At 41.0% G+C, this 19,727-nt stretch overlaps 2 protein-coding genes and 1 long non-coding RNA gene across 9 annotated transcripts in view; 1 reads left to right on the top strand and 2 right to left on the bottom strand.

Annotated features, from left to right (window-relative positions):
• LOC122561505 (iron-sulfur cluster assembly 1 homolog, mitochondrial) overlaps positions 1-8,508 on the bottom strand; it is an 86,627-nt gene extending 78,119 nt beyond the window's left edge. Inside the window, exon 1 of one of the 2 annotated variants that reach the window (XM_043713256.2) lies at positions 8,332-8,508. In XM_043713256.2, coding sequence (XP_043569191.1) covers positions 8,332-8,415 — 84 coding nt within the window. In that variant the 5' untranslated portion in view covers positions 8,416-8,508. Of the gene's footprint in view, positions 1-7,115; positions 8,284-8,331 lie in introns of those variants that run through there. The other variant, XM_087997523.1, reaches the window with a different exon arrangement.
• A 130-nt stretch (positions 8,509-8,638) lies between these two features.
• The window catches only part of LOC148151914 (uncharacterized), a 59,000-nt gene continuing 47,911 nt past the window's right edge, over positions 8,639-19,727 (top strand). The window contains exons 1-2 of the long non-coding RNA XR_015760499.1: positions 8,639-8,678; positions 19,039-19,253. This is a non-coding gene — a long non-coding RNA (uncharacterized LOC148151914). The remainder of the gene's footprint in view (positions 8,679-19,038; positions 19,254-19,727) is intronic.
• Positions 15,694-19,727, bottom strand: part of LOC122561459 (terminal uridylyltransferase 7-like) — a 90,111-nt gene continuing 86,077 nt past the window's right edge. For all 6 annotated transcript variants that reach the window (XM_043713205.2, XM_043713213.2, XM_043713220.2 and 3 more), the window contains one exon: positions 15,694-16,856. In XM_043713205.2, the coding sequence (XP_043569140.2) occupies positions 16,783-16,856 (74 nt within the window). In that variant the 3' untranslated portion in view covers positions 15,694-16,782. The remainder of the gene's footprint in view (positions 16,857-19,727) is intronic.

Raw genomic sequence — 19,727 nt, 5'->3', positions numbered from 1 at the left:
TGAAGCACAAAGAGACTTGGGAGTCCTAGTTTAGGATTCTCTTAAGGTTAACGTGCGGGTTCAGTTGGCTGTTAGGAAAGCCAATGCAATGTTTGTATTCATTTTAAGTGGGCAAGAGAAGAAGAGAACAGATATCCTCTTGAGGCTGTATAAAGGGGGGGCTAGTCATACCGCATTTGAAATATTGACAGCAGTTTAAGGAATGTTCTGGTATTTGAGGGGCTCCAGAGGGGGTTTACAAGAATGATTTGGGAATGAAGGGCTTGTCATATGAGAAATAGTGGAGGACTAGAAGTTTAGAAGAATGAGGTGGGGCATCTCATTGAAACTGAAAGGCTTGGAAATGTATTCACGAGTAGGAGACACTAGGACTCAAGGGCACAGCCTCAGAGTAAAGGGACAACCCTTCAGAACTGAGATGGGAAGGAATTTCTTCAGCCAGGACAGTAGTAAATCTATGGAACGCATTGCCGCAGAGGGCTTGAAGGCCAATTATTAACTTTAAGACGGAAGTAGATAGGTTCTTGATTAGCAAAGAGATCAAGGGTTATGGACAGAAGATAGGAGAATGAGGTTCAGAAAGCATCAGCCTTGATCAAATGGTGGATAAGACTCAATGGGATGACTGACCTAATTCTGCTCCCATTTCTTATGGTCTTATAAGCACCCTAATTTTATATTCAACTACCTACAAGATAAAGAATATTATTCTATTAACTTTCTCAACTACTTGCTGTAGCTAGATGCCAATCAATTGTGATTTATGCACAAGGACACCCAGATCTCTTTGCAATATAGAGCACTGCAAACTCTGACCATTTAGATGGGTTTCTTCTTTATTTACACCAAAACTTTTCCCATGTTATACCCCAATTGCCAGATCTTTGCCCACTCAATTAACCTATCTAGTTCCCTTTGTAGAATCTACATGTCCTCTTCAAAATGTATATTCCTACCTAGCTCTGCATCAGCAATAAACATTGCAATGATAACTTTGGTCTTTACATTTACAGCAATTGTAAAACGTGGTGGTTCCAGCCCCGATTCACATGGCACAACATTCAGCTCATCTTGCCAACCAGAAAATGACCCATTTATGTTTATTATTGGCCCCCCCTGCCCCCAGGAAAGTCGGCAGGAAATTGATGAGCAAATTTGCAGAGGTGTAAGAATACTAACAAAACAGTAATTATAAAAGATTATTTCAAGTTTCTCAACATTAACTGGGGTAGTATAGTATTAAGGGCTTGGATGGAGTGGATTTCATGAAATATGCACTGGACAACTTTTTACGCCCAACAAGGGATGGAGCTATTTTGGATCTAATTCTGGGCAAGTAGAGAGCATTTTAGTGGTAATGGTCACAACAGGGTGCAATTTAAGCTTATTATGGACAAAGAAATATCACTGGAAAGTTGCAAAAGGTTTTAGATTTGGGGACACCTCATTTCAGTAATACAACGTATATTGGGAACAGCTCCTAGTGGAGAAATCTACATAAGAACAGTGGGCAGGCATTCACAAAGGAAATGAGGAGGGAACAAGTCTTATACGTTCCTCCTGGGATGATAGGAAGGCATTACAAGCCAGAGAACCATGGATATCCAAACGTATTCAGGATATATCAAGAGAAGCTTTTAGCAGGTACAAAGGCAACAAATCAGCAAGGTTATTGGTGGAGTACAAAAAGTCAGAAGTCACATGACACCAGGTTATAGTCCAATGGGTTTATTTGAAATCACAAGCTTTCAGAGCATTGCTCCTTTGTCAGGTGAAGTGCAGTGAAGCGCATAGGTGTAAGATATATAGGCAGAGAGATAATGGCATATTCTGTGCCTATGCACTTCCCTCCACATCACCTGACAAAGGAACAGCGCTCCAAAAGCTTGTGATTTCAAATACTGCGGGTGCTCTGGGTTCCTCTCACAATCCCAAGATGCGCAGGTTAGGTGAATTGGCCACACTAAATTGCCTATAGCGTTATGTGCATTAGTCGGGGGTAAATGTACGGGAATTGGTCTGGATGGGTTACTTTTCGGAGGGTAGGTGTGGATTTGGGGTAAAGGGCCTGTTTCCACACAGTAGGGAATCTAATCTAAAATCTTAAAAACCTGGTGTCATGTGACTTCTGACTGTGTCATTCCCAGTCCAACACTGGCACTTTCACATCATGGAGTATTGCAAGTACAGGGTGGAGCTTAAGAAAGCAATTAGGAAAGGGAAGAGGGGATATCAGAAAGCTCTGGCTGGTAAAAGTAGAGAAAATCCCAAGATATTCTCTAAGTATATTATTGGGAAGGGAAATAACCAGGGAAAGTGTAGGGCCCATTAGGTACCAAGGGGGCAATCTATGGGTGGAGCCAGAGGACTTTGGTAGAATGCGGAAGCAAAACTTTACATCAAGTTTTGCTCTAGAGAATGAGGATGAAACAATGGAACCCAGCAGAGAGACTACAAGGTTCTTTGGAAAATTGACATAGGAAGCACAAGGTATCAGAGGTGTTGACAGGCTTAAAGGTGAACTTTATCTCCACTTGGAGAGGTAAGGCCTGATCAAAGATAGCCATCATAGCTTTGTCAGAGGGAGGTCAACTTTGATTGAGTTTTTTTGAGGTGACCAGGCATGTAGTGTAAGGTAGTGCACTTGATGTGATTTTTATGGATTTCAGCAAAGCCTTTGACAAGATTGCACGCACAGGAGACTTATGAAGAAGGCAAGTGCACATGGGGCACAGGGTAATTTGATAAAGTGGATTCAAAATTGGTTCACCTGTAGGAGACAGTGTGTTGACAGAAGGCTGCTTTAGTGACTGGAAGCCAGTGTTGCGTACCAAAGGGGTCTGTGCTGGATCCTCTATTATTTGTCATTTATTAAAGTGACTTAGATCACTGTGTGGGTGTTTGCTGATGACACAAAGATTGGATTGTGTGATTAACAGTGAGGTTGAGTGTCTTGGGCTACAAGATATATATGGAATAGTCAAATGGGCAGATAAGTGGCAGATGAAACTCAATCCTGATAATTGTGAGGTGATAGGTTTTGGAAGGAGTAAATTGACAAGAAAGTATTCAATGAATGGCATGACACTAGGAAGTTCTGTAGAACAAAGGGACCTTGGCATGTTTGTCCACAGATCTCTGAAGGCAGAAGACACGTTAGTAGGTTGGAGAAAAAGGCATATCGGATATTTGTCTTTATCAATCAAGGCATAGTTTACAAAAGCAAGGAAATAATGATGGAGCTGTATTGAACTTTGGTAAAACTAGAGCACTGTGTACAGTTCTGGTCTCCACATTACAGGAAGGATATGATTGTACTGGAGGGGCTTTAGAGAGGTTTCACCAATGTGTTGACAATGGAAAATTTAAGTTATAAGGAGAGGTTGGATAAACTAGAGTTATTTTCATTGGAGCAGAGAAGACTAAGGACTGATCTGATTGAGGTGTACAAGATTAGGAGGCAGGTACTCATGTGACTCAGCCAACATTGTCTATCTTATACGTTGCAGGCAGGGATGCCCAGAGGCATGGTATACTGGGGAAACTGAGCAAAGGCTACGACAACGGATGAATGGGCACCGCACAACAATCAACAGACAGGAGGGTTCCCTCCCAGTTGGGGAACACTTCAGTGGTCCAGGACATTCAGCCTCGGACCTTTGGGTGACCATCCTCCAAGGTGGACTTCGGGACAGGCAGCAGAGGAAAGTGGCTGAGCAGAGGCTGATAGCTAAGTTTGGTACCCATAGGGAGGGCCTCAACCGGGACCTTGGGTTCATGTCACATTACAGGTGATCACCATTGCACTACCTACACACACACACACACACACACTCTCACATGCACACGGACACAGATACACACAGACGCGCACACAGACACACCCTTATAGACACACAGACTCCCACACATACACCCCCTCACAGATTTAAGACACTCTGCACTCACTACACACACACACACACACACACACACACACACACACACACACACACCTTTTCACAATCACAACCCCCACCCCAGACAGACACACACACAGACAGACAAAGACTCACATGCACACATATATATTGTGTGTGGTGAATTTTTTTGGTACAAAGTTACATTGCACTTTGCTCAAAAACCACATAGATTCATGTCGAACTCTGAACTCAAAAACTGCATGAATTTATGTAAAACTCTGTTGTTATTTCACTTTTTAGATTGGAATCAATCTAAACATCAGGTCATAGACAGAGAACACAGGGGGCTAACACCTTTAACACATTGTCTAGCTATCACCATAGTTAACAGCTAACTCAAGAATTCAACTTTTAAAAAAAAAGGGTTTTGTGATTTACACATGAAAGAAGTGAAACTATCACTGTATTCTAACAGATGAAAGGCTTAACAGACAATCAATTCTTCAATGTATAATTTCAGTTACATCACACTGCAAATTTTTGCTATAAATTCTATGTTACGATCGAGCCCTCCACAATCACCTGATGAAGGAGCATCGCTCCGAAAGCTAGTGTGCTTCCAATTAAACCTGGTAAAAACAATGACTGCAGATGCTGGAAACCAGATTCTGGATCAATGGTGCTGGAAGAGCACAGCAGTTCAGGAAGCATCCGAGGAGCTTCAGCAAAATCGACGTTTCGGGCAAAAGCCCTTCATCAGGAATAAAGGCAGAGAGCCTGAAGCGTGGAGAGATAAGCTAGAGGAGGGTGGGGGTGGGGAGAGAGTAGCATAGAGTACAATGGGTGAGTGGGGGAGGAGATGAAGGTGATAGGTCAGAGAGGAGGGTGGAGTGGATAGGTGGAAAAGGAGCTGGGCAGGTCCGACAAGTCCGGACAGGTCAAGGCGACTGGAAGTTTGAAACGAGGATGAGGTGGGGGAAGGGGAAATGAGGAAGCTGTTGGTCCACATTGATGCCCTGGGGTTGAAGTGTTCCGAGGCGGAAGATGAGGTGTTCTTCCTCCAGGCGTCTGGCGGTGAGGGAGCGGCGGTGAAGGAGGCCCAGGATCTCCATGTCCTCGGCAGAGTGGGGGGGGGGGGGGGGAGTTGAAATGTTGGGCCACGGGGCGATTTGGTTGATTGGTGCGGGTGTCTCGGAGATGTTCCCTAAAGCGCTCTGCTAGTAGGCACCCAGTCTCCCCAATGTAGAGGAGACCGCATCGGGAGCAACGGATACAATAAATGATATTAGTGGATGCGCAGGTAAAATTTTGATGGATATGGAAGGCTCCTTTAGGGCACTGGAAAAGCACAGCAGGTCAGACAACATCTAAGGAGCAGGAGATTTCTTGCAACAATGAAAAAAAACAAGTCCGCACAGGTCAAGGGGAAAAAAAAATCTTGGCATTCCATAAAGACCCTAGAATTGTAAATGGTTTTCACATTAGGGAACTGACCCAATAGTCCAATATGGTCTGAAATGGCACAGTTAAACCAGATCTGAAGAAGGATCACTGGACTTGAAACATTAATTCTGTTTTGTATCCACAGATGCTACTGGACCAGGTGAACTTTTCCAGTACCACACTATTTGAATCTAACAGCCTCAGTATGGTTGGTCCCCTTACTTCTTTGCAGTTTTCTTTTTGCTTTCAGCACTTTAATCCTGTTGAAGCCCTCACCTCTCAGTTGAAATGCTGTTGCCCAGCGTGCAACACATCCCTTATCTTCTTCCCAGTTTCTGTCTGATAGCAACGCAGCACTGAGTAGCTAGGTGATTTTAATTTTCAATTCATTCTCATTTTCAATTTTCTCTCCTGAACTCAATGCTCCCCTATCCTTCTTTAGTCTCACCCTCGATGTAAAATTACCCATTATTCATATTTGTGGTGAACTACTTGACTATCTTGTGGCGTTACTCACCTCTATTGATTGTAGATAAGATTATTTCTGATGCTTTTACTGTATAAGTTGTCATCTACAATTTATTTCCCCCCCCAAACCCTATTTCCTTCTCTCTCCCAGATGCAATTTCAATTTCTCAGCTCCTTAGACCACACCATTTCTGCAGTTACTGATCTTCACAATCAAATTTTCAACGCCCAACGCCACCTTCAATCCTATTAAAATGACTTTTTCAGCATGGCCCTTCTCTCAGTTCTGCTCCTTGAAGTCCATTAGATATAGACTTCTGTGAATATGCTAAACAACTGGTTTAACCCAGACAAAAGAAAGAAAGAAATTGCTGCAAAACCTCAGCAGGTCCAGCAGCATTCTGTACAAACAAAATAGCATTCATGTTTCAAGTCCAGTGATCCCTCTTCAGACTTGGTTTAACTATGCAATATCAGATCTGATTGGACTATTGGGGGCTTCTCCCAAACGTGAAAACCATTTACTATTCTAGGATCTTTATGAAATGCCAAGATAGCCCTGTTTTTTTTTCTTTATTGCAAGAAATCTTTTTAAATTTTCTTTTCCTGTCCACCAAACTTCAATATATGAAGAATATTGTTTTTATGTTTGTATTTCTTTATCATAAAAAGTTAAGAAGAACATATCAGCAACCTCAGTCATATCCCTCGCTTTCGCTACTTCTCAGGACAACACTTCCTCCAAAGCTTCTGCTTGTCCTAGCCATGAACTGGTCTCCTTCTTCTAATTTCTTCCTTCTCTGCCCTCATAATCCCTCCAAGGCATCTTGTCCATAGGACCTATTTCCTATTATCTCAACTTTTTTCTCACAAAATCTGGCGTCTGTGTTGATGTTGTTAATGGTTCTCTCACCTCTTCTAATGAAGATTTCTGCCCCTACGCAAAACCAAATGAAATTTTTATCCAAGAAGCAAATAACATCATATGTGACTGTGACAAGAATAAGCTATCCACCAGCCTTCTCAGTCTTTTACACAGTAAATCACATAATTCTCCTTCTATAGTTCTCCATCATCATCCAGCTATATATAGTTACCTATTCCATTTGTGTCTATCAAATCATAAATGAAGTATCGCAATTCATGACTTTAGAGGTTAGTAGGATGTGGAAGATTCACCAGGGATGTTGGAATAATCCAATCTAGAAGTATCAATAGCATGAACGAGGGTTTTAGCAACAAATAAGCAAAGTCAAAATCAGATGGTGTCATGGAGGAAAGAGTTGAGGAGGAATGGCTCACCTTTGTAACATTCAGTTAGGATGTCATGACTCGATGAGTCGTTTTGGCACTGTTGCAAAGTAGAAACTTGGTTCACTGTCCTCTGGCCGAAGAAATTGCTCCTCATCTCAGTTCAAAAGAGTTGGCCCTTCACTCTAAGGTGTGTCCTTGGGCTCTAATCAATCCTGCTGGTGGAAACAGTTTGCCTCCCTCCACTCTGTCCAGCCTCTCAGTATACTGTAAGTTTCAATCAGATTTTCCCTTCCCCCACCCCCTTATCCTTCTAAGCTCCAAGTACAGACTCAGCAAGCTCAATGGCAAGCACTTCATTGCTGGGATCTTTCTTGTGAACCGCCTCTGTATTCCATCAAAGGTCAGCACATCATTCCTTAATTACAGTGCCCAAAACTACTTAAATATTCTAACTGCAGTCTGGCCAAACAGACAGTGCCTCATACAACCTCAGCAATACATCCCTGCGCTTGTATTTTGGCCTTCTCGAAACGAATACTGGAAGAGTTTCTTCCCAAGAGCGAACGTAAAGTGATCTGAAAGGTCATAACCTGAAACGTAAATTTCGCTTCCTCGCTCTACAGATGCAGCCTGACTTGTCCAGTACTTCTATCACTTTGCATTTTTTGAAAGTATGCTTGACAGAAGGGAGGGGTTTGAATAAAGTATGACAACAATATCAACACCATGCGAATCGTGGTGTACGGCGATAGCATTAACTCGGCGGGAGGAGCGCTCTGTTTGCTCAGTTAACTGGTTTGTGAACGAGACGGATGCCAACAAGCGTGGGTCCAATTCCCACACCGGCTAAGGTTACCATGAAGAAAGCTCCTTTTCCCCTCGCCCAACTCTCTCTTAGTGAGTAGCCCTTTTTACCAACCATTACGTAAAATAAAAACAAGATTCCCCCTTCTCCAAACATCTGCAGTTCCACGTTCTGACAGGAGACGGACCACCTAAGAACAGTGGCAACACTACAACTAAACCAACCGGAGCTGCTTCCAACCTTCCCACTGACCCGGGGCCGCTGGCTGACCCGGCCGATCCCCCCGGGCTGACCCGGCCGATCCCCCCGGGGCGGCTGGCTGACCCGGCCGATCCCCCCGGGCTGACCCGGCCGATCCCCCCGGGCTGACCCGGCCGATCCCCCCGGGCTGACCCGGCCGATCCCCCTGGGGGCCCCGGTTCTGGAACAGCGATATTTAAAGAGAGCGATATAACTTACCAAAGTGAGAGCTGCTCTTGTGGGAACTAGCCGTCTCCTGGCACCGACAGCTCTAATAGAGGCTCTCAGTATAGAGCCAGACATATTGTAAAGATTAGGGGAGGGAATGAGAGACAGAGACAGAGAGAGAAGAAGGAGGAGGATGGGGGTCAGGGAGGAGTGAAGGAGGGAAAGGGGGTGGAGAGGCTGGAGGACCCGCTCACCTCACAGTAACCGACAATCCGATTGGTAACTTCAATAATAGGTCCCGGTTTCAGCCAATGACACAGCTGTATGGTAAAACGTCTCCACACCCCCTCCGCCCTGTCAAGGTTACAGACCAAAACAAGATGGTAGCCCACCTCCTGGTAAATATTGCCCTTTATAGAATGTAGTTCAGCGTATTGGTTTTAACATGTTCATTCTAAAAGATGAGAAACTTAACAAACAATCCAAGTCTTTTTCAATGTGTAATTTCAGTTACATCACACTGTAAACTTTTGCTATAAATTCAGTGTCTTACGATCTTATACTCCTCAACCACCTGATGAAGGAGCAGCGCTCCGAAAGCTAGTGCATCCAGATAAACCCTGTTGGTGTTGTGAGATTTTTAACTTTGCACACCCCAGTCCAACACCAGCATCTCCAAATCATAGTCCCCAAGATAGCTCCCATATTAAATTCATAATCCCCCAGCTCCGAATGATCTTCATCCAAAACCCTGAACGCTGATATTAATTATCAATCTTACAAAATCCTGCATACCCCCCACCTCCACTATAGTTGTCTGTAGTTAAGGCATTGTTAATGTGGTGATAATTGCCCAGAGCCATTTTTATTGCAAACACTCAATAAAATAGATTAGATTTAAAATAGTGATGGAGAAAGACAGACTGGGTATAAAAGTTAAAGTTCTAAGTTTGAGGAAGGCCAATTTTGATGGTATTAGGCAAGAACATTCAAAAGTTAATGGGGGCAGATGTTCGCAGGTAAAGGGACAGCTGTAAAATGGAGGTCTTCAGAAATGAGATAGTGAGAGTTCAGAGACATTATGTTCCTGTTCGGGTAAAAGGCAAGGCTGGTAGATGTAGGGAATGCTGGATGATGAGAGAAATTGAGGTTTTGGTCAAGAAAAAGAAAGAAGGATATGTCAGGTAGAGACAGCAAAGATCAAGCGAATCATTAGAAGAGTATAAAGGCAGTAGGAGTATACTTAAGAGAGAAATCAGGAAAGCCAAAAGGGAAGATAGCTTTGGCAAATACGTTTAAGGAGAATCCAAAAGGATTTTATAAATACATTAAGAGTAAAAGGGTAACTAGGGAGAAAATAGGGTCCCGTAAAGAGCAGCAAGGCGGCCTGTGTGTGGAACCGCAGGAGATAGGGGAGATATTTAATGAGTATCTTGCGTCAGTGTTTATTGTGAAGAAGGACATGGAAGATATAGAAGGTGGAGAAATAGACAGTGACATCTTTAAAATGTCTATATTAAGAGGAGGTGGTGCTGGATGTCTTAAAATGCATAAAGGTGAATAAATTCCCAGGACCTGATCAGGTGTATCCTAGAACACTGTGGGAAGCTAGGAAAGTGATTGCAGGGTCCCCTGCTGTGATATTTATATCATCAATAGTCCTAGGTGAGGTGCTGAAAGACTAGAGGTTGGCGAACATGGTAAAATTATTTAAGAAAGGTGGTAAGGAGAATGCAGGGAACTATAGACCAGTAAGCCTGACATTGGTGGTGGGCAAGTTGTTGGAAGAAATCCTGAGAGACAGGATTTACATGTACAGAAGAACCTCAATTATCTGAAGGACACGGGCGGGGAGTATTTAGTTCAGTTAATCGAATTCCAGATAATCAAATCGGGATAACATCGTTTAGCCAAGCATTAGGATCTTGCGATCTTGCTGGATAATATGATATTTGGATAATCGAATGCCACATAATCCAAGGTTTCTCTGTATGTGGAAAGGCAAGGACTGATTAGGAATAGTTAACATGGCTTTGTGCATGGGAAATCATGTCTCACTAACTTCTTGTTTTTTAAAGAAGTAACAAAGAGGATTTATAAGGGCAGAGCGGTGGACGTGATCTATATGGACTTTAGTAGGGTGTTTGACAAGGTTCCTCATGTTAGACTGATTAGTAAGGTTAGATCATTCAACTAACCATTTGGATAATGAACTGGCTCGAAGGTGAAAAGCCAGAGGATGGTGATTAAGGGTTGCTTTTCAGACTGGAAATCTGTGACCAATGGTGTGTCACAAGGGATCGGTGCTGGGTCCACTGCGTTTCGTCATTTATATAAACGATTTGAATGTAAACGTAGGAGGTATAGTTAGAAAGTTTGCAGATGATGCCAAAATTGGAGGTGTAGTGGACAGTTAAGAAGGTTACCTCAGAATACAACTATGACTATGACATGGGCCAATGGGCCGAGGAGTGGCAGCTGGAGTTTAATTTAGATAAATGTGACATGCTGCATTTTGGAAAGACAAATCAGGGCAGCACTTATATACTTAATGCTAAGGTCCTGGGGAGTGTTTCTGAAAAAAAAACCTTGGAGTGCAGGTTCATAGTTCCACAAAAGTGGAATCGCAGCTAGTTAGGATAGTGAAAAAAGCCATTGGAATGCTTTCCTTTCTTGGTCAGTGCATTAAGTGTGGGAGTTGGGATGTCATGTTGTGGCTGTATAAGACATTCTTCAGCCACTTTTGGAAGACTTCTTTCAATTCCAGTCTCCCTCCTGTGGGAAGGATGTTGTGAAACTTGAAAGGGTTCAGAAATGATTTGAAAAATGTGGTGCTGGAAAAACACAGCAGGCCAGGCAGCATCCGAGGAGCAGGAGAATCGGCGTTTCGGGCATAAGCCCTTCTTCAGGAATGAGGCTGGTATGCCAAGCGGGCTGAGATAAAGGGTAGGGGGGAGGGAATTTGGGGAGGGGCACTGGGAATACGATAGGTGGAAGGAGGTGAGGGTGATAGGCCGGAGAGGAGGTGGGGGTGGGGACGGAGAGGGCGGGAAGAAGATTGCAGGTCAAGTGGGCGGTGCTGAATCCAGAGGTTGAGACTGAGATAAGGTGGGGGGAAGGGGAAATGAGGAAGCTGGAGAAATCTACATTCATCCTGTGTGGTTGGAGGGTTCCTATGCGGAAGATGAGGCGCTCTTCCTCCAGGAGTCGTGTGGTCAGGGTCTGGCGATGGAGGAGGCCAAGGACCTGCATGTTCTTGGCGGAGTGGGAGGGGGAGTTAAAGTGTTCAGCCATAGGGCGGCATTCAGAAATAATTTACTGAAATGTTGCCAGGGTTGGAGGATTTGAGCTATTGGGAAGACTGTTTTCCTTGGAGTGTTGGAGGCTGAGGGTGACCTTATAGAGGTTTAAAAAATCACGAGGGGCATGAATAGGATAAACAGAAAAGGCTGTTTCTAGGTGTGGGGGATTTAAGAACTAGACGGCATAGGCTCAAGTTGAGAGGGGAAAGACCAAAATGAGACCTAAGGGGCAAATATTTCACGTAGGGGGTGATGCATATATGGAATAGCTGCCAGAGGAAGTGGTGAAGGCTGGTACAATTTCAACATTTAAAAGTCATCTGGATGGGTATATGAATCAGAAGGGTTTAGAGGGATATGGGCCAAATGCAGGCAAATGGGATTAGATTAATATAGGATATCTGGTCAGCATGAACGAGTTGGACTGAAGGGTCCATTTCCATGCTGTACCCATTTCTATGACTGTATAACTCTAATTACAAAATTGTTACAGATTTTCTTAACATGTTAGATCAGCTACACTCATTACTGATGACCATTAAGAGACTGTTTTGAAGAGTATTCCACCTTAAATCTCTTCAAAGAATAAAAAACGTTTGCAGAAATATTTAAAGCCTTGAAGGCATGTTAGAATGATGATTGTAAGAGGAGAACATCAGGTCATCATAAAATGTCGATTTGACAATGGTGCGTGACCTTCACTGACCTGTTCAAAGTGGCTCAGTGTGGCAACCCAAAATTGCAGCCCTCAAAAGTAAAGTTGAGATTATATGCTGGCACCATCTTGTGCTGAGCGGACCAAAACCAATCTCAAGCTGTTCCATCCATTTTCAAGCACAACTAAGCTGAATTTGAAGCTAGGAGAAAGTGAGGCCTGTGCTGGAGATCAGAGTCAAAAAGTATGGCGCTGGAAAAACACAGCTGGTCAGGCAGCATTCAAGGAGCAGAAGAATTGACATTTTGGGCATAAGCCCTTAATCAGGAATGAGCTGGTGAGCTGGGGGAGCACAGAGATAAATGGGAGTGGGGTAGGGCTTGGGGTGGGGGGAAGGTAGCTGGGAATGTGATAGGTAGATGAAAGTGATAAGTCAGAGAAGAGGGTGGAATGGATAGGTGGGAAAGAAGATAGACAGATCAAGAGGGCGGTACTAGGTTTGAGGCTTGGGACTGGGATGTGGGCGAAGGAGAAATGAGGAAACTGGTGAAATCCACATTGATCCCGTGTGGTTGCAGGGTCCCAAGGTGGAAGATGAGGCTTCTTCCTCCAGGTATCAGGTGATTAGGGTTTGGCAATGGAGGCAGCCCAGGACTTGCATGTCCTTGGTGGAGTGGGAAGGGGAATTAAAGTGTTCAGACACGTGGTGATGGGGTTGGTTGGTGCGGGTGTCCCAGAGATGTTCTCTGAAATGATCCACAAGTTGGTATTCCTGTGTCCCCGATGTACAGGGGACCATATCGGGTGCAGTGGATACAGTAGATTGTGTCTGTTGGGTTTGACGTGGTAGGCTACAAGTGAATAAATTAATGACATCAGCATCTTAACTGAAATATTGTAGCTTTAAAACATTTGTAATGATTATTACTTTCATTATATATTGGTGTAATTCATTATTGTGCAGCAAATTTAATCTAAAACTTTATTTCCCTTTATAAATAAACATGGAGAAAAGATGGAGTAAATTTTATTCAATGTCATACTAAATACTTAATGTGTAGTATATGTACAGATAAAATAATGAAGAATGTCATCCAGAACACTGTTCAGTACGATATGTAAATAGATAAATTCATGTTTTGGGTGTAGACCTAAAGATGGACTAAAGATGTGCCGGCTGTTTTCAGAAGATAAGGTGAAATAAATAGTTTCACTTTGAAAGGATTGAAAGGAAGAGAGAGTAGGCAGTATGTTAACGTATTAAACTTTTGTCAGACCAATACGTAGGTTGAAACTGTAAGTGCAATTATTGTCAACCATTACCCTTTTTTTAAACCATTTTTTAAAGTATTACTGGGCTTCTACAAAGAAATTGACTGAATTTCAAAGATGAAACAATCAAAATAGAGAGTTTGTTTTCATCTGTGTTCAAGTCTCAGTATTCCAGTGTTAATGTAAGCTTATATATTCCTCTATTGAAAATAGGTTAGTTTTATTCATTATAGATACAATTTGATGCTAAGAAACTAGGAAAGATTGAGTGCTCCTGGTTCTCATAAAACTGTACTTTGCCTGTATTTTTGTTTCTATGAATCAATTCATTTTGAAAAAAATGTTAATAGCTTAACTTGTACAAGGTGGTCTAAGGTCAAAATTTTTAAAATCTTTTGAGTTGAGGAATGAGTATGAGACACCCGTCTTTTTTTTTCAGAATTACAGAAAAGCAATTTGGCAATTATGTCTATGTAAATATCGTTTCTCCATCTATGCCATCTCAAATTCTACTCCCCTACTCCTTCCTAGTACCTTTTAAAGGTCCTCTTTCTCAAGCAAGTATGTATTTCCCTTTATAGAAGCAAATCCATAAATTCTTCACAATGGTCTCTGTTGGAGCATTCCACCTTTCAACCATTCTCAGTGGTTCAGAAGTGTTTTAAAATTCCTTTATAATCACAGAAGCTGAAGCTGAGGAAAAGTATCAATATGTTAAGTGACTGATTTCCCACTCTGTTCATCAATCATTTGATTACATTCACTATTTGCTCGACTCAACCCCAGTCATCACCTTAACTTCTATTTTAAAAAAATCTTTCTTCATCATATACCTTTTAAAATCAACCATAATGGCAATGTTTCCCATAATCTCTAATTTGCCATCATTAGCCAATTTCTAATTTAAACCGTATTTTTCCAATTCCAAAGTAAAATAATTAACATATTATTAGAATTGTGTAAGGTAGGTGATTGGCTCAACTCTTTTTTTGAACCCCGCCCAACTGCCACCTTTCCACTTATGAACTGTGAAACATTCTACCTTACAAGGCACTGGAGGTAGGGACATTGAATATTTTTAAGATAGATTCTTGTTCGTCAGGGAAATTAAATGTTATTGGATATAATTGGGAACATAGAATTCAAACACAAACTTTTGGTGCCATGCTCATTTGTCTGCAAAGCATTGCAATCCTAAGAACAAGATTGCAATCTTCTTTAGCCTCACATGGAGTGAGGTATATTCTCAGAGCTATGCATTTTTCAGGGTAAGACATAGATGAGGCATTGAGTAACATTTGTAATATTATTTATGCAATGGTGGAGCAGGCTGGAAGAACCGAATAGCCTATTTCTGCCCCTGGTTTGTGTGTTCCTAGCTACAGCATGGACTACAGTAGTTCCACTACTTTATTGAAAGTAATTAGGGATTGGCAGGAAATGCCAACTTTGTTAGTGATGCACACATCCTATGAACAACAACAAAAAAAGCAACAGCTATATATGTGGTCTTCATTGATCAGCTACTGAAATTGTGGCAGAAGGACGAAGTGCCTCAGAACTTCCAGACATAAGGGTTTAACAATATTTGAAATACGACTAGAATGGACCATATTTTCCCAGTTATCAGTCTCTTTAGAGGAGAGAGGCAAAGTTTTCAATCTACTGTAACAACCATCCTTTTCAGAATGTTATTTAGTGCCTCAGCCATTTCTTGCCTTGAAAAGCACGCATAGCTCTGAAAATCTCTCTCACTCCATATGAGCCAAGGGAGACACACATCTCATTCTAAGGATCAGTACATTGCAAAGCTTGGCAGAGTTTAGTCCAGGTGCTCCGTATTCCTCCCACAGTCCAAAGACTGCAGGTTTAGGTGGATTGGCCATACTAAATAGTCCATAATATCCAGGGATATGTAGGCTAGGTTTATCAGCAATTGGAAATATGGGCTTTACAGGGATAGGGTGGGGGTGGGTTCCAGTTGGGAAGGTTGGTGTGGACTTGGTGGGTCAAATGACCTGCTTCTACACTATAGGTGTTCTATTCTATTCCGATGCAATATTCACATAGGTACAAATTGCTTATGATTAAAGTTTAGATACTTAAGTGTTTGTGATAAATAAAAAGTGGTGAGTAGAATTCAAATGCTAGACTTCATTTTTCTCTCTCAATTAGAAACCTCAGTAAGTTTTTCTATGAATTTTATTTGTGTTGCCACAAGACTTTACGTACAGTAGTCGAGATTTTGAATGCATATTTACCACATATATACAAACACAAGGTAGCCGTCAACATTTTTTACACAAGCATCATTGTTTTAAACAGTGGGCAACTTGAGTAGCAAATCCTCAAAAACATCCATTTATTCAAAAGCAACATACAGTATCAAGCATATTCAAGATTCCTTTCTCCTGATGTGACTTCAGTGGATTACATAAAACATGTTATTGTACAATTTTCAGATGCATTTTCTTTCCAAAACCAACATTTAAAAAATATCACTGGTACAATAATTCAAGTTATTTGCTTTTTGGGTGTAATTCATGGTTCAAGGTAAATGAATAGAAAATTCAAGATACGAATGTAATTAAATAAAATCCATCCATTTAGCTTTGCGAAATTACCAATGTTTTCACAAGTGATTTTATTATTTAGAAACAATGATACATTTCTTCTATCATTCACATCTATAGTAATTAAATAACATTTGAATCACTGTTGTGATATTTCTTATTATCAAACAAGTTTTTGTACAAACTTTTCACTTTGATAAATACACACATATGGCACTTTTAAACAAAACAAAATAAAATTCTAAAGAATGAACATAAATGCAACATTCTATGTAATAAGATTCATGCTAGACTGAACTTTATCATTATGTTAATTGCTTTAAAATAATTTAATAATTAAGATGCCACCTTTTTATCTGTTTCATTTGCATAAAGTTAAGCTGTAATTTGGTTTACTGGAAAGAAAAGATGCCAGATTGGTCAAAAGAATAAGGCTAGAAATTTACACATATCAACACAAACATAACTTTGAACAAAAAATGTGATCTAATTAAAAACATTACTCATTTAAACTCAATAAGAACAGGGATCTCATTATGACAACATTTTATGGAACACAAAAATCTCTCTATTCCCTCAAGAACAAGCTTAAAACAATTACTGGATTGCCATAACTATGACAGAATTGCAGAGGATTTGCACAGAAAGATCACAATCCAATAAAAGCTACAATGCAAATGTTTTCAGCCTCCTTTGAAATTCATTCCAGTTGGGTCCTTTTATGTGCTGATCTTCCCTGAGTTGAGGAACTTGTTGAGAATTTACTACTAAGGCCTGTAAGCAGAGAGGTTTATTTTCTTAGAAAAACATTCACAAATGTCAAATATTAAATAAAGTATGAAAATATACTATTACATCAAACTGATTACTGAGAAACATGGGAAATCTGGGAGTAGGGCTCTGCCTTCACATAGAGCTCTTAGCATCGATGAAGTGGGAAGTCAAATTGGTAACAGAAACTTCCTATTCCTAAATAAAACCTTGCTGGTTTTGCTCAGTTGAAGGACTGCCTCCACCTGAGTGGAGTTCCAGCTTTTATCCAGATAAGGCACCAAAGCACAACCACCTTACAGCAACAAAGCACACTTACCAGGAACAATAAATATTTTGTTGAACTTGTACCTTCTAAAGATCACAAGAAATATTTGCAGAATTAGAATATAAATCACAAGATATCATAAAATATTTCACCTTTTGAGCCAACTGCTCCTTATAGCATCATTATTGTGGAGTTTGGCCACTTCTACTTCTGCCCTTATTTCTTGTGATCTTTAGAAGGTACAAGTTCTACAAAACATTTATTGTTCATGGTTAGTCTGCTTTAGTATCTAACTTGAGTTTAGCCTTTAACTCTACCTTCCTGCCTACTCCCCATATTTTTGATTCCGAGAGCAAAATTATCTTCTCCAGCCTTAAATATATTCCATGTTAGAGCATAACAATCCTAGAGAATAGAGAATTTCACAGACCTTTCAATTAAGTAATTATTTGCCATTTCAATTTTAAATAAATGGTTTCTTATCCAAGACTGTGCTCTTAGTTTTAGATTTCCCAACCAATGGAAACAATCTCTGTGTCTGCCTCATCAAGCCCCTGTAGAATCTTGTCTGACTCAATGAGATTACCTCTCATTCTCACCCAAATGACTCAGCTTCTCATCATATGACAACTTTCTCATCTCTGGAACCGGATGAGTGAACTCTTATGGTAATGTCTTCAATATGGAGACTGAAACTTTTTGAATCTTATACTTCAATCCCCTTCTAATAAAGACAATGCAATTTTCCTTTCTAATTGCTTGCTGCGTCAGCACGCTGACTTTGTGTTCCTTGTATGAGCACATCCAAGTGTTTGTGTACATCAAAACCTATTCCACAAATTATAAAAAAAGTCCTGCTTTTCTATTCTTACAACCACAATGAATAACTGAACACTTCCAAACATTATTCTCCATCTGCATTCTTATTGCTCATTCATTTAAACTGTCTTTGTTTGCAGCATTCAACACCTCTCCCCAGCTTACCATTCCACCTAGCTTTGTATCATCAGTAAACTTAGATTCATTATATTCTTTCCCTTCATCCAATTTATCAGTATATGGACGGCAAGCACCCTAAGCCCCAGCATTGATCCTTATGAATTTTCAGTGTATTCGCATTATTGGCTTACAAGCACAGTGTTCCAAGTTATAATCTTTGAAATCATTGGATAAAACTTTTATATATGCTAATGATATCGAACTTAGCGTAGTAGGCAATGCGTCAGTCTCATAATCTGAAGGTCCTGAGTTCAGTCCTCAGAGAAGGCAAGTTTGTGGCGGCACAGTGGCTAGCACTGCTACCTCATAGCGCCAGGGACCCGAGTTCGATTCCAGCCTCAGGCGACTGTGTGTGAAGTTTGCGTGTTCTCCCAGTGTCTGCGTGGGTTTCCTCCCGGTGCTCCGGTTTCCTCCCAGAATCCAAAGATGTGCAGGTCAGGTGAATTGGCCATGCTAAATTGCCCATAGTGTTAGGTGCATTAGTCAGGGGTAAATGTGGGGAATGGGTCTGGGTGGGTTACTCTTCGGAGGGTTGATGTGAACTTGTTGGGCCGAAGGGCCTGTTTCCATACTGTAGGGAATCTAATCTAATCTGGTACTCCATTATTCAATGCCTGTCAGGTTTATGCCCACACTTTGCATCCTGTTCATTAACCAATCTCTATCAAAACAAATTTATTATTTCCACTCCATAAGCCAATATTTTGCTTGTTAACCTTTTATGTGACATTTTTGTGACCCTTTTAGAAAAGTGATTATTTTATTTTATTTGCCCTCTTTGTTTCATGATCAAGGCACTTGGATAAATTTTTTCAAACATAATTTCCTATTCACCAAATGATGTTGATTCTATCTGAATGTATATTCATATTCTAAATGCCATGATACTACCACTTACATTTTTTTCCAATCTGTCAGGACATCTCAAGAATCAAGGGAATTTTGGAACATTACAACTAATGTATCTACGATCTCTGTGGCCACTTATTTAAAGACCTTGGATGCAGGAAATGGATTAAGTAAAGAGAAGCAGCCAAATCTCCTTTCCAGAATCTTTCGGGAGCAGGGGTCTGACTTGAAGTGGAGATAGCAATGACAATTTTATGAAGCATCCACATGCTATCATGATAATGGTAAGCATAATCCATTTTCAACATCATTTTCATAAAACTGAAGAAGAATTGATAACTGACTTCAGAAAGAAAGGAGAACAGACCCCCATCTACATGCACTGAAATGGTTTAAGAAAGGTATAAAAACGGATTTAAGATGGCCACAATGGTCACTTAACCAAGCTCATGAAACCAGTGTGCAATAAACAAATATAGCCTGAGCTGAAATTAACACTTAATCAAAAGTTAGAAACTTAGTCAGTCAGTCTCGTTTTTGGTTTACACCTTTCTGAAACTTTCACATACGGCGATGAAAGTTGCTGCAAGGAGTGAAAGGACCTTTCCCATTACCAAACCACAGAGATGTGGTCTCCGGTTCAACTGAGCATCTGGTGGGAGTCGAATTCATATAATGAATTATTGGAACGAATTAATTTAAATTTGAAAGCAAGTCTCTATATTGGTGACTTCAACACCCACTTGTTCTCTAACACA

Source organism: Chiloscyllium plagiosum, unplaced genomic scaffold (genome assembly GCF_037043375.1).
Source record: "Chiloscyllium plagiosum isolate Xiang-an unplaced genomic scaffold, Cpla_swu_hap1 HiC_scaffold_2, whole genome shotgun sequence".
NCBI classification, from domain to species: Eukaryota; Metazoa; Chordata; class Chondrichthyes; order Orectolobiformes; family Hemiscylliidae; genus Chiloscyllium; species Chiloscyllium plagiosum.
This window is presented reverse-complemented; position numbering and strand designations above follow the sequence as displayed.